Genomic DNA, 12,401 nt, shown 5'->3' with positions numbered 1-12,401 from the left:
TGCCTGCAAAAATAAATGGGTAGACTAGTGCCTGCAAAAATACATCAGTAGATCAGTGCCTGCAAAAATAAATGGGTAGACCAGTGCCTGCAAAAATAAATGGGTAGATCAGTGCAGCTCTGCAAGCAGTTAAAAGCCTGGTAGACCAGTACCTCTGCTAAATCCTAAATAATTGTCACATGACCATCAAGCCACGCCCACAAAATAAACCATGCCCACAGAACCAGTAGTAAAAAATTTTAGAACCCACCCTGTTACAGTACAGAACAGTAAAAAAAGAAATAGTTTAATACATTTGTTATTGAGAATAGGAAAGAATAGGGGATTAAAACAATATAGTTAATTAAAAGTTTTGGGTAGTTGTAGAACTTGAAGATATTTGGCCATCTGATATGTGAGAGTGAGGTTACCCTTAAAAAATAATAAATGTAACATTTATTATTTGCAGCCTTATTTGGAAATAATTGGAGTGATTAGAACACATCTTGGGGCATCATAGAAAGAATACCATATGAGCACGAGTGAGAGTTTCTACTCTGTGGATCCACAAGGACAAAGTCTCTGCAAATAAGGAGCCCCATGAATCTTCATGGAAGCTGAGCTAAGAGAAGGACATCAAAGCAGGCTGTGGAAAAGGCCCATCTATGTTTGTTTAGGATTATATCCAGACCCAGGCATTTTACGACTGACCCTTTGACTGTCCCTATCCAGCCCGCATAAAGGTCAATTGAAAATTAAAAATCAAATGTAAATAAGTCCACCATAGGGAGCAGAAGAGGAAGCCAAGTCGGCTCCTTCAGTCGGCTGGCGGCTGCAGGAAGGCAAGGAGAGAAAATGCTTTTCTGAGCCTGTACAATTCTCAGCCTTGCAACAGATTGTTGTTGTTAGTCACAAAGTCATGTCCGACCTATCACAACCCCATGGACGTTCCTTAAGGCCTTTCTGTCCTCTACCATCTCCCAGAGTCCATTTAAGCTCATGCCAATTGCTTCAGTGATTCCATCCAGCCACCTCATTCTCCGTCATCCCTTCTTCTTTTGCTCTCAATCTTTCCCAGCATTAAGCTCTTCTCTAGTGAGTCCTTCCTTCTCATTAGGTGGCCAAAATATTTGATTTTCATCTTCAGGATCTGGCCTTCTAAAGAGCAGTCAGAGTTGATTTCCTCTAGGATTGACCGGTTTGATCACCTTGCAATCCAAGGGACTTGCAGGAGTCTTCTCCAGCACCATAGTTCAAAGGCCTCAATTCTTTGGCGCTCAGCCTTCCTTCTGGTCCAACTTTCACAGCCATACATTGCAACTGGGAAAATCATAGCCTTGACTATAAGCACTTTTTTTTTAATTTGATTTATATGCTGCCCTTCTCTGGAGACTCAGGGCGGCTTACAATGTGTTAAGCAATAGCCTTCATACTTTTGTATATATACAAAGTCAGCTTATTGCCCCCAAAACTGGGTCCTCAATTTACCTACCTTAGAAAGGATGGAAGGCTGAGTCAACCTTGAGCCTGGTAAGATTCGAACCTGCAGTAATTGCAGGCAGCTGTGTTAATAACAGGGTGCTTTAGACCACTGTACTACCAAGGCTGTACTTTTGTTGGCAGGGTGATATCTCTGCTTTTTAGTATGCTGTCTAGATTTGCCATATAGTGATAGATACTTTGCAGTAAAGAGCCTATGACTGTCTAACATTTGGCAATGTCATCCTTTTGATAATCAATGTCTCTGGTTCTCTTTTATTGTTGATTTGGCCTTCTCCAGGGTTAATTGGCCTAAGTATTCAGAAAAGAGGGCAAGACAATCAGTGGAATGGCTTGCCTCCAGAAATGTCAGTTCTCCATCACTGAAGAGATTGGACAGCCATTTGTCTGGAATAGTATAGGGTCTCCTGAGCAGAAGACCACCAAGGTCCCTTCCAACTCTGTTATACTGTTACTGCAAAATTCTGGTGCTAATGAGATTGGTAATTATAATAGCATCAGGTCTGTAGAGTCAAACATGATTCTAAGTTTTTATAAACTCCTAATATTTCAAGTAACTTCCTAATTCACTCAGAGCATTTAGCTTATGTGGTAGATTAGAAGCTCTCCCTCTGTCCAGTTTTGCAAAGTCTGGATTAGCTTTTCAAAATCTAGTGTGTGTTTCATTTATTAGACTACAAATCCCTAAACAGTCAGACATCAAAGGAGGCTGTATTTGACTGACCGTTTTTTTGTGGACAAAATTGTAACACTTTTAATACAAAATGGGCCAAGCCAGTAGAAACACAGATGGCAAAAAAACAAACAAACAAAAAAAAAAAACCAACCACACACACACACATACACATGAAAATATCCAGGGCAATCAGAAACACAATTAATCAAAAATTTAAATATATTTTCCAGCTCTTAAACAAATATTTTCCATGAAATTTTATGAAATTTATACGCAAGAGTCCCTATCATGTCAGAAGTTAATTTATTTTAAATGTATTTATTAGCTAACTTAAGAAATCAATGAAGTATAAACTCAGTTTAATCAGCAATAGAGCAATAAAATATCCATTATTTCAGAACATCTCTAAAATCCAAATGTGTCATTTACAGCAGTGGACATAATTTGTGTATTGACAGCATTATGCAAATGGCATGATCAGGTTATTTGGGTATCTACATCATGTGCAAATAATGTGAATAAAGAAACATTTAAAGTAAATTTAAATACCTTGTCTAAATCCAAGGGATTGGTCCATTACAGTGGTGGCTCAGTACTTGTCATTAATTGGTTCTGGGAGGCACAATGAGTAGTAAAAATGCTGAATGCCAAACAAACTATGTGACTTACCATGTGACCCTAACTTTGGCCAGGAAGGACTTCCTGTCTGTCCCTTTTCTTCCCAGCATGGCCAACTTTCTGTCCACCCTCTGCAGCCATCCCCTGTTCCTTTTGAAGCAACCTTCCCAGTATGGCTGATTTCCTGTCTGTTCTCCGTGTCTGTCCCCCTTTTCCTATTGCAGCACATCATGTACCAAACAACAAGTACTGGGACAACATTTTTGTCACAAAATGTTTCAAGTACTAAATTCAACAAGTTTTGAAGTAATTGAGTACCGAGGTACCACTGTATTGTGAATGGATGAAAGCTTTTAGCCATTCAAATTATTTAATGGCAGTTAATTGAACTGAAGTTTTACTACAGATTTAAAATGTAGAATCCAATTTAAAATATATAAGCTAGTTATACGCTAAATTCAAAGGTTAAATATTATGGATTTGGACAATGAAAGGGCAATTTGGAAGCAATATGTATTAGGAATCCATATGATTATTTAGCCACTGATAGTATTTTACAACTTTTGTATAAACTCCATATGTTCCTATTGCAGCACATCCTTTACCCCAGCTCACAATTCCCGTTAAATACCAAGTATTTTTGTATTCAGTGGCATGAGGTCCACCACTGTCACCTTCACAAGAATCTTTACTCCCATCGAGATAACCTGCACAGAACATGTTGTCTGAAATATTGAATTTAGTGTGCAAAATGCATTCCTTTTTGTGCATTTTGGGAACTTGCACTCGCATAAGAAGTGCTGAAGTAGCCCCGCTTTCCAAGAGACGCCCCCACCCACTCACTGTGGATAATTCAACGTAGTTCAATATCTGTGTTGCAAATCGAGGCGGTGGCAAGCAGATGGGCACCACATATTCAGAGAAGTTGACTGGGGCTGATAATCGCAACAAGGCAATGTCATTGTCAACGGTTTTGGAAGAATACTTTTCATGGATTATTAATTCATCAACGCCTCTTTCTTGTTCGCCTTCATCTCTATGATTGATACGGTATTCACCTGAAAAAAAAGTAATACTTGATTTATTTAGAAGGTAACGAGCCTTTTCACGAGGCACAAGGCCTAACTAATCTCTTCATCTTCTGGAAGTTAATGAATGCAAAAGTTTTATTTATTTACTTCCTCTTTTACAATAGAAAAAAATTATTTCTTTTTCTCTTTCTCTCCATGGAAAGTTTTATTTTTAATCTTCCTTTTCTCTTTTAGTGCTTGATTACCGTTACTGATAGTGTTTACTTAATCAGAATGTTCTTTCTGGAATATAAAATCTGATTTTGAGGACTTATTTTTAAGAACTGTGCAGAACATTTCAAACACAAAACTTTGCTTAGTTCAAAATGGCTGTTTCAAGCGTGCCAACTTTGAGACATACCCATGTTCCAAAGTTTTGTCTTGATCTTGAAACAAATTTGTACTTTAGTTATTGTTTGCAGTGTCTGTTCAAATCAATCCATTGCTGCGGCTGCTTTGCTATGCTTACATCTGTTTGACATTGGCTGGAAAATACATACTTAGCTGCTGCTCTTATGTCATTTATTTATTTATTTATTATTATTAGTTCGATTTATATATGCCGCCCTTCTCCGGAGACTCAGGGCGGCTTACAATGCATTAAGCAATAGCCTTCATACTTTTGTATATACCTGCTTAGTAGGGCTTTTTGCCCCCCTCCCCCCGAGCGTTGTTCTATTTTATACAAAGTCAGCTTATTGACCCCACAAACCGGGTCCTCATTTTACCTACCTCGAAAGGATGGAAGGCTGAATAAACCTTGAGCCTGGTGAGAATTGAACTCGCAGTAATTGCAGGCAGCTGGCAGCCAAGTACTACTTTAACAGCAGCAGTTTAGTCCACTGCGCCACCAGGCTCTTTTAAGTCATGGGATTTAACAATCATTATTGTTATAAGGCACCTTGGATGCAATCCCAAAACATCTGGAGCTTCACTTGAACACCATCAGCACTGACAAAACCACTACCAGTCAATTGCAAAAGGCAACTTTACTCAGAATAACTTACATTCTGTGATGATGCCTTTAACACAATCAAACATTCACATCCTGCCTATCCCAGGTTCTTGGGAAGGACTCAGTAGTGGCAACAAATGCCAAATCTAATCTAAACATCTGGCTGAGTCTACAATGTATCATCATAATAATATTTAATATTTATTTCAAAAACCTTCTTGCCAATTTTCCAGAGATTGCATTGTAGGTAGTGCTTTAAAAGGGGTACCACCTTACTTATGTTAGTGACCCTAGGATGAAGAAGGGAGAAAAGGAGGTTGTTCCAGGTTCCCATTGTTCCTTATTTTGGAATGCTTTTTCATTTCAGAATAGAAATTGTTCAAAGAAGTCATATAGAGCCAAATAGTTCATGTTGATGGCCAGTTTTGCAGGAGCAATTGATATGAAAATAGATGTTTAAAGATGTAGGTGAAATTAATGGGATAGACCTTCCTATGTGGTGGGGTGATTTTCCCTCTTCAATTTCACTGAGTTTTAGAAAGTTAACAAAAACCATCTTACCAAGCCTTATCCTGAGATTTTCTCGGGCGACACTATGAAAGCAGTGAGCTGCTGAAATGATCCAGGATGGAGCAATCAGAACACCTCCACATTTTTCATTTCCACGTTCTGTTATGAGAGCCTAAATAGTTGATAATCAAATTGTACAGTTTACTTGCATGTTATGGAGCAGTAATCTTGCTGGCATCATCCAGACCAGAGCACAGATGGGCAAGCATTTTTGGGTTAAGGGCTGCATTCAATTTTGTGTGGCATGCCAAGAGCTGCACTCAAAAGAGGGGCAATGGGAGAAAAGGCAGGAAAAGTAAAGGCCTCTTATCTATCACAACATTCTGCATAGTTTCAGTAATTTGTAAATCTGTTTTTGTGCACTATAGTCAATCTATTTATTTTGGAACTAGTGATCTGACCTACATTCTCCTAATGTACCTTGCGAAGTGCAAAGAAAGTAGGTGGATGCCTATACACATGTGAATAATTCAACTAATTTTAATTTAAGGTGTATTAAATTCTGACAAGCACTTACTTGCCATGGACATTCACCTCGAGGACACTCATAACCACCTATGATTCTTCCTTGTTGATTTGGCCTTTTTGCCAGAGCAGGTATTTTCCCACAGGGATAATCAACTGTAATATATAGTCAGAATAGTATTTCAAAACCACATTAAATATTTTCAAGCAAATCAATAAGATTTTGAACAATAGTAATGTGAATGCTTTTTAAAGTCAAAATATACAGACTTCTTTATTCACACAGGCATTCATTCATATGCATCCATACACACACACATAGGCATATACATATAGGCACATATACAAACACACTGCAAAAGCTCTATTTCTGTAGCCCCACTCAACATAAATACTGCAGTATTTCACTTATAATAATAATAACATCTATTTGCTGTTCGCCTTCTATAATTTCATGTTCTTAAGAGTGTTCAACTATGTTCACATGTGAATTGGTATCTTTCCTTTTCTGTCAAATGAAAAATCAATGTGAAATATACATTGGTAATTATAAAAATTAATGGTAGCTAATGGTGAATTTCTCCTTTTCCTTCTTCTGAAACAGTTTTGAGATTTCTAGGTTAGATGAAAATTTCTGAAAGTGAAACAACCCCCTGAGATATGAACTTCCCCAAACAAGGCTCTTTCTTGTAGAGGGGGAATTGAATTGCAATTCCTCCTCAATTGTACAATTCCTTGTACAATTGAGGAGCAGGTAAAATTGTTTTCAATAAAATCAAGGCCTGTCTCATTGGGATCCAACTATTTATGGTCCTTTAGGATTGGACGCCAAGAAGGCATCATGCTTTTGTTTAAAGACAACTGTCTTCACTGCAGAAAGACCTTATTCTCACCCACCAGCACCCTCTCCACCCAATTTTGCCTCATGCAGGCAGAAGCACGACTTAGTCTCTGGCATCTCCTGGTTGGTGAAAGATGCCTACCTGAAGCCATGAAGAATGCGAGCATGACATGGCATGAGGTATTTCCCTCCCAGTGCAAATAGATGTCTTAATGGTGAGCCCTGGCCAAGGGTTTGAATGTCAGCTCAACAGGCTGTCCCTGCTTTCCATCTTAAAATCAGTATTTCAATACAGAGACTGATAAAATTAGAACAGGCTGTAAGGCTGACTACTTAATTCATTCTAGCATTGGGACCATTGCATGTCAATTAATAGTGAAAAGTTGTAGTTGTATGTCAATTAATAGTAAAAAGCCATCTATCTGTACCAGTCTTTCTCCACCTTAGTAACTTTAAGGTGCATGGAGTTCAACTCCCAAGGTTGCCAAGGTTGACAAACACTGGTCTATGCTCTGGCATCTATCTGGAAAGGAATATTATGGTCACACATTGGTGTGATGGCTGATTCTTACCTTCTGCGATGCAGGATACTTGGTCACTTGCTAGCCTGTATCCCTCTGCACAAAAGCACTGTCTTAATGTGGTTGAGGAATCTACACAAAACTGCTCACAATTGCCATTTTTAAAAAAACATTTCAGCGTGCTTTCTGGTCCTAAATATAGAAGAGAAGATGTGAATTAACATTTTCCTGGTTTGGATAGGAAAGGGTTGTGGGGTGGGGTTCCTGCTGGCAAAGAAGGCTAAGAAGTCAGATTCTGGAACAGGAGTTTCCATGTTTTAGATTCTAAGGAAGAATGGAAGACAGAGTTAATGGCATTCATATAGCTCCCTTAGAAGGAAGGATACTGCTTGCATCACCTTTGTTTTGGAGTGCACAGCTCTGCAAATCTGCATAAGCACAGGTCTCCAACAGGACTCAAAAGTAAATTGATCTGAAGATCGTAGTGATATGAAAAAAAAGACACTTCAGGTCTCAAAACCTGGATATCACCCACTGCAGTTTTAAAATATTCTGATATCTGGATTTTTGAATGAATGGCTGAGAGAATATGGAATAATGACCAATCTTCAGGGACAGAACCAGGGACGAAATGCTCCCGGTTCGGACCAGATCGCCTGATCCAGTAGCGATGGCGGTGGGTGGTTTGGAGAACCGGTAGCAAAAATCCCTGCGCCCCCCCACCATTTCCAGCTGAGCCGCACGATTATTAGAGGCTTTTTTTTAACTTTTAAAAGTGTTTTTTCTACAACCTCTTCAGCCGAAAAAATGCTTTTAAAAGTAAAAAAAAGCCTCTGTTGATCGTGCGGTTCAGCTGGGATCATCAGAGGCTTTTAAAAGCATTTTTTCTACAACCTCTTCGGCCAAAGAGGCTGTAGGAAAAAAAAATACCTTTAAAAGCCTCTGGCGATCCCAGCTGAGTTGCCTGATCATTAGAGGCTTCTAAAAGCATTTTTTCTGCAACCTCTTCAGCCAAAGAGGTTGTAGGAAAAAAAAATGCTTTTAAAAGCCTCTGGCGATCCCAGCTGAGTTGCCTGATCGTCAGAGGCTTCTAAAAGCATTTTTTTCTGCAATCTCTTCGGCCGAAGAGGTTGTAGAAAAAATGCTTTTAAAAGTTAAAAAAAAAAAAGTTGGCCATGCCCACCCAGTCACATTACCACCACCACCACCACCACCACCACCAAACCCACGGAACCAGTAGTAACAAATTTTAGATTTCACCCCGGGCAGAACACTTACGTTATTTTTTACCAAGTTAGTAAGCATTTACCTATTTCACAATTTATGCCTTCATGTGTTGGAGGACAAACACATAAGTAGTCTTGATGCCTATCAATACAGGTCCCACCATTCTGGCAAGGGTTGGAGTCACACTGATCAGGATCTGTGAAAATAAGCACTCAACATTAGCACACATTTTAGGAAGGCATTTGTGGCAGAATTGGCTAATTGGTATTCAGATGAATAACCCTTACCTGTATAGATTGCCCAGAAGTTTTTCTAGGAAGAAGGAAAAATATAAAGCAAATTATCCAACATTAATGCTAATTTTTTTCACAAGAAAAGTAATACCTGGATGAATCCTAACCAAACTAATATTCGCTAGGTGAGTGATGGTGAACCTTTTAGAGACCGAGTGTCCAAACTGCAACCCAAAACCCACTTATTTATCGCAAAGTGCCAAATAATGATAAAGAAGGCAGAGTCCAGCTAAATGTTCTAAGAAGAATGTGATAAATGCACTTTTATGCCCCTTCATTTTTTTCCTGCTTTTGAAATATTACGTTTAACAACAATAAAAAAGAAAAACTTCTGTAATATCATTTCTCTTTCCCTCCCTCTCCCTCTCTCTGTCTTTCCCTCCCCCTCTCTATCTCTTTGTTTCTCTCTCTCTCTTTCCCTCCCCCTCTCTCTCTTTCCCTCCCTCCCTCCCTTTCTCTCTCTGTTTGTCTTTCCCCCTCTTTCTTTCCCTTCCCCCTCTCTCTTTCCCTTCCCCCTCTCTCTGTCTTTCTCTCTTTCCCACTCTCTTTCCCTCTCTCTCTTGCTTTCTCTCTTCCCCCCACGTCCCGGGGGGGGGAAAGGAATCCCTGAACTGGTGCTGGGTGTGGGAATCTGACGTCTGGAAGCCGACAAGCCCGGGAGCAGTATGCCCACCCTCAGCTGGTTGGCGGAGAGCCGAAGACCAGCTGGCCAGTCGGGAGGCAGGGCATCTCAACACAGGCAGTCTGCAGGAAAAGCAACTGACATCTGGGAGGTGAAAGTGAGCCCATGACGACGCAGGGTTGCATTGTGGTTCCACGTTGTAATGGGCTCCAGGAGGAGGATGGGACCCCAACTCCCCCATTGTGAAGTGTGCTAAATTTCACTGTGCTGCGCAAGGGGCAGGTCATGGAGGCAGCAACAGCAAATGCACCATGACAAAGGCAGAATGCTGTTTTGCGCAAACAATGGTGAGAAATGCAACAGAGAAATGTGATGGAGCTGAGCTGGATACTTTAGATTTAAAAAAATAATGGTTCTTCCCTGCCCCTATCCTAAAAGTATATATTTAAAATAATCTGCCTGGACAATAGTCAGAAGTACTTTGGCCAATAGAAGTTCTACCCTCTTCCTTTTTTACATATTTCCTTTTCTGGGCATGAATCAAGATATGACCCAGAAGAAGGGCAAGTCTGGTGGGATAAAGAGGTTACAGACCAAAGACTTGTTGCCTGTTGGCCAACAGGACAAAGAAGGTAAGAACTCTATTAGGAATGCACATAAGGAACCAAAAAACATCTTTGGAAGAAAGAAGCATGTAATTGTAAGAGACCACAATAGAGGGTGATCCAGCTTTTCCCACCCTTTGATGCCATCATGAATGAATTCTTGCAAAGTGTGATAGCCCAATTTAGATTTTATATAGCTGTTACTTGGCTATGTGAGATCTGATGAGTGATTTAGCACTTGTTCGTGAGAACTTTTATAATAATATGTCATGATATGTAGTGCTCATTTAGTATTCTGAATGGAAAGTCTTTAATAGTATTCCTAGTATGTCATATTTTTTGGCTCATTTATACCCTTTATAGCAACAACAGACTTATTGTCAACTGCTAACACGTCAGATAGGCAAGTATCACTGAAACTGAAAGTTCATTAGAAACAATAACAGGTCAGCAGAAGAAGTCTATTTGTCCACAATAGTTTGTTACTTACGGTCCTCAAATCATCTCGGAAGATTTCTCTTGCTTCCTCAAATGAACATATCTCTTCTAGGCATTCCCGCTCGAGTGATCCTGCTTTAAACTCCTCAAAGAAAGAATTGGCTCTCCTAGCTCTTTGTAAGATGTTGCTGGCTTCCTTGGGCCTTAAGAAAACTTAAAAACAGAAACAACGAGCCAACTGTATTCATCAGACTGAAGTGAAACACCATCCTGCCAGAAATCACATACCCTACCTTAAGTTTCAGTGGGCACTGAAAAACGTTCCCATCTGAAAAAAAATTCAACATTTATTCACATCATTTCAGTGCTAGCTATCAATTCAGTGTCCCCTAACGCTGCTTGTCTGCCTCATTTTCCCTTGTTAACCACCCTTTCACCTGAAGACAGTAGCAATTTCCAAGACCCCTGTCTTCTGTCTACTTTTTAACAGCGAAGTTATATTATACAACACATAATGACCATTACCAATCAGATTAAATGGCAGTGAGGATGGTAGTCATTGTGATTAGCTCTAGCAGTAATTCTCAACTTAAAAAAACCCCTTTCTTGTCTGGGATGGTCAGGTTTTCCTTGATCCTATGAAGTGGTCTGAACAGCATAGAGTTAGGTCAGCTTTTAGCCAATCCCATGTATGGAAAAAACAGGAAGCTTCTCTCTCTTGTCATAGGACTGAGCTAATTCTCAATCTTGTATTATATTTCAAAACAATTTGCTCCAGAACATCCAGGGCTGTTCAAGAAATACAAATTGAAATCTCTCTTGGATTTACTGAAGCAATTATTTATTCTGTAGAAACACTAGATATTAAAAGGAATGCATGTATCCTCTGTACTAGCATTTAAAAGTGTCTTTTCAATATTTCTCCCACAATTTTATGATTTAAATTTTCTACTTCAAGGACTGAAGAATCTAGGAACCACCCTTCTGGACCAGGCCAATGCTCATCATAGACCAGCATTTTCTTTCTCACTGTGCCCAATCAGAAGCCTCTTGGGTGCTCATAAGCAGGAGACAGAAACATAGCCCTTCCCCACTGATGTTGCTCTGCAACTGATATTTGAAGGCACATTGGCCCCAATCAAGAGGTGACACTGACATTTCAAATCTAGTAGTCCTTAATAGTCTTGTCCTCCATTATTTCCTTGATTTGAAGATCATTAGGCCTGATTGCAGTAGGGCTGTATTTTTAAACTCTCTCAAGGAAAGCATACAACAGTTTAAACAATAATTTATTGATATTTTATTGTATTTTACATTTGCTAACTGGGAACTAATATGAAATGAAAAGTGGACCAAATACTTCACTTGTTTCATTTTTGCTTATATTATTCTTTAAATTGTCCTGATAACTTTGAATATATTGTACACAATTTAAATGATGGAGAATGGGACTTGGTCTTAATTTACGATTTTAAAATGAAACAATGAATCCACAGATAGGCTTGTATCATTATTTTGATGCAAAGAATAAAACCACAGCATGTTTACTATAAATTCCCTTCTTGAAAAGGGATACTGCAAAGAGATTTTTGTTCACCCTTATAAGTTTTTTATAATACTTCATAAATTGACTAGAGAAAAATTAAAGTATAAAATGCTAAATATTTAAATACATTGTATAATGTTTCTGTTCAGATGCCTTTCCTCATACTAATATCTGCAATATACAACAATCAGAAATGTTGCCTCAAGAATGCTTCAACTTGCTACTTTTTAATCTTATTCTTAGCATGCGATTGCTGATTTATGATGCATTAAAATCTGGTTTACTAAAATCTTAGCTATAGGTTTTCTAAGACATTAAACACTATTGCATAAAAGTTGAATTATAGAAAACAAGGAATTAATTCATGACCACAACAAACATTTTCAGATGTGTCATACCTGAAGCCCTTACAATGGGAGATGCAAGCAAAAGAAGGCAAAGCAAAACACCGAAGTGGCAGGAAATCATGATGAAA

The 12,401-nt window shown here is 38.9% G+C and overlaps 1 protein-coding gene across 1 annotated transcript; it reads right to left on the bottom strand.

Moving 5' to 3' along the window:
* Window positions 1-2,453: 2,453 nt before the first annotated feature.
* On the bottom strand, window positions 2,454-12,401 carry F7 (coagulation factor VII). Its single transcript, XM_070943180.1, has 8 exons — window positions 12,325-12,401; window positions 10,433-10,593; window positions 8,710-8,734; window positions 8,505-8,618; window positions 7,247-7,387; window positions 5,886-5,989; window positions 5,360-5,480; window positions 2,454-3,831 (listed from the first exon to the last, which is right to left on the bottom strand). Exons 1-8 carry the CDS (start codon window positions 12,392-12,394, stop codon window positions 3,290-3,292), a joined length of 1,278 nt encoding a protein of 425 aa, XP_070799281.1. The 5' UTR covers window positions 12,395-12,401; the 3' UTR covers window positions 2,454-3,289.

The sequence above is a fragment of the Pituophis catenifer genome, unplaced genomic scaffold, assembly GCF_029215685.1.
Source record: "Pituophis catenifer annectens isolate HBS135680 unplaced genomic scaffold, rPitCat1.0.hap2 SCAF_4, whole genome shotgun sequence".
NCBI classification, from domain to species: domain Eukaryota; kingdom Metazoa; phylum Chordata; class Lepidosauria; order Squamata; family Colubridae; genus Pituophis; species Pituophis catenifer.
Note: the sequence above shows the minus strand (reverse complement) of the source record. Positions and strands in the feature narration are given on the sequence as shown.

Bases quoted from the DNA above. Each gene is read 5' to 3' on its own strand.
- F7 (XM_070943180.1), bottom strand. From the start codon at position 12,394: ATGATTTCCTGCCACTTCGGTGTTTTGCTTTGCCTTCTTTTGCTTGCA. The intron at 10,594-12,324 runs GTATGACACATC...TCTGTTTTTAAG, and splicing joins TCCCATTGTAAGGGCTTCAG to TTTTCTTAAGGCCCAAGGAA. The intron at 5,990-7,246 runs GTAAGAATCAGC...TATATATTACAG, and splicing joins AGTATCCTGCATCGCAGAAG to TTGATTATCCCTGTGGGAAA.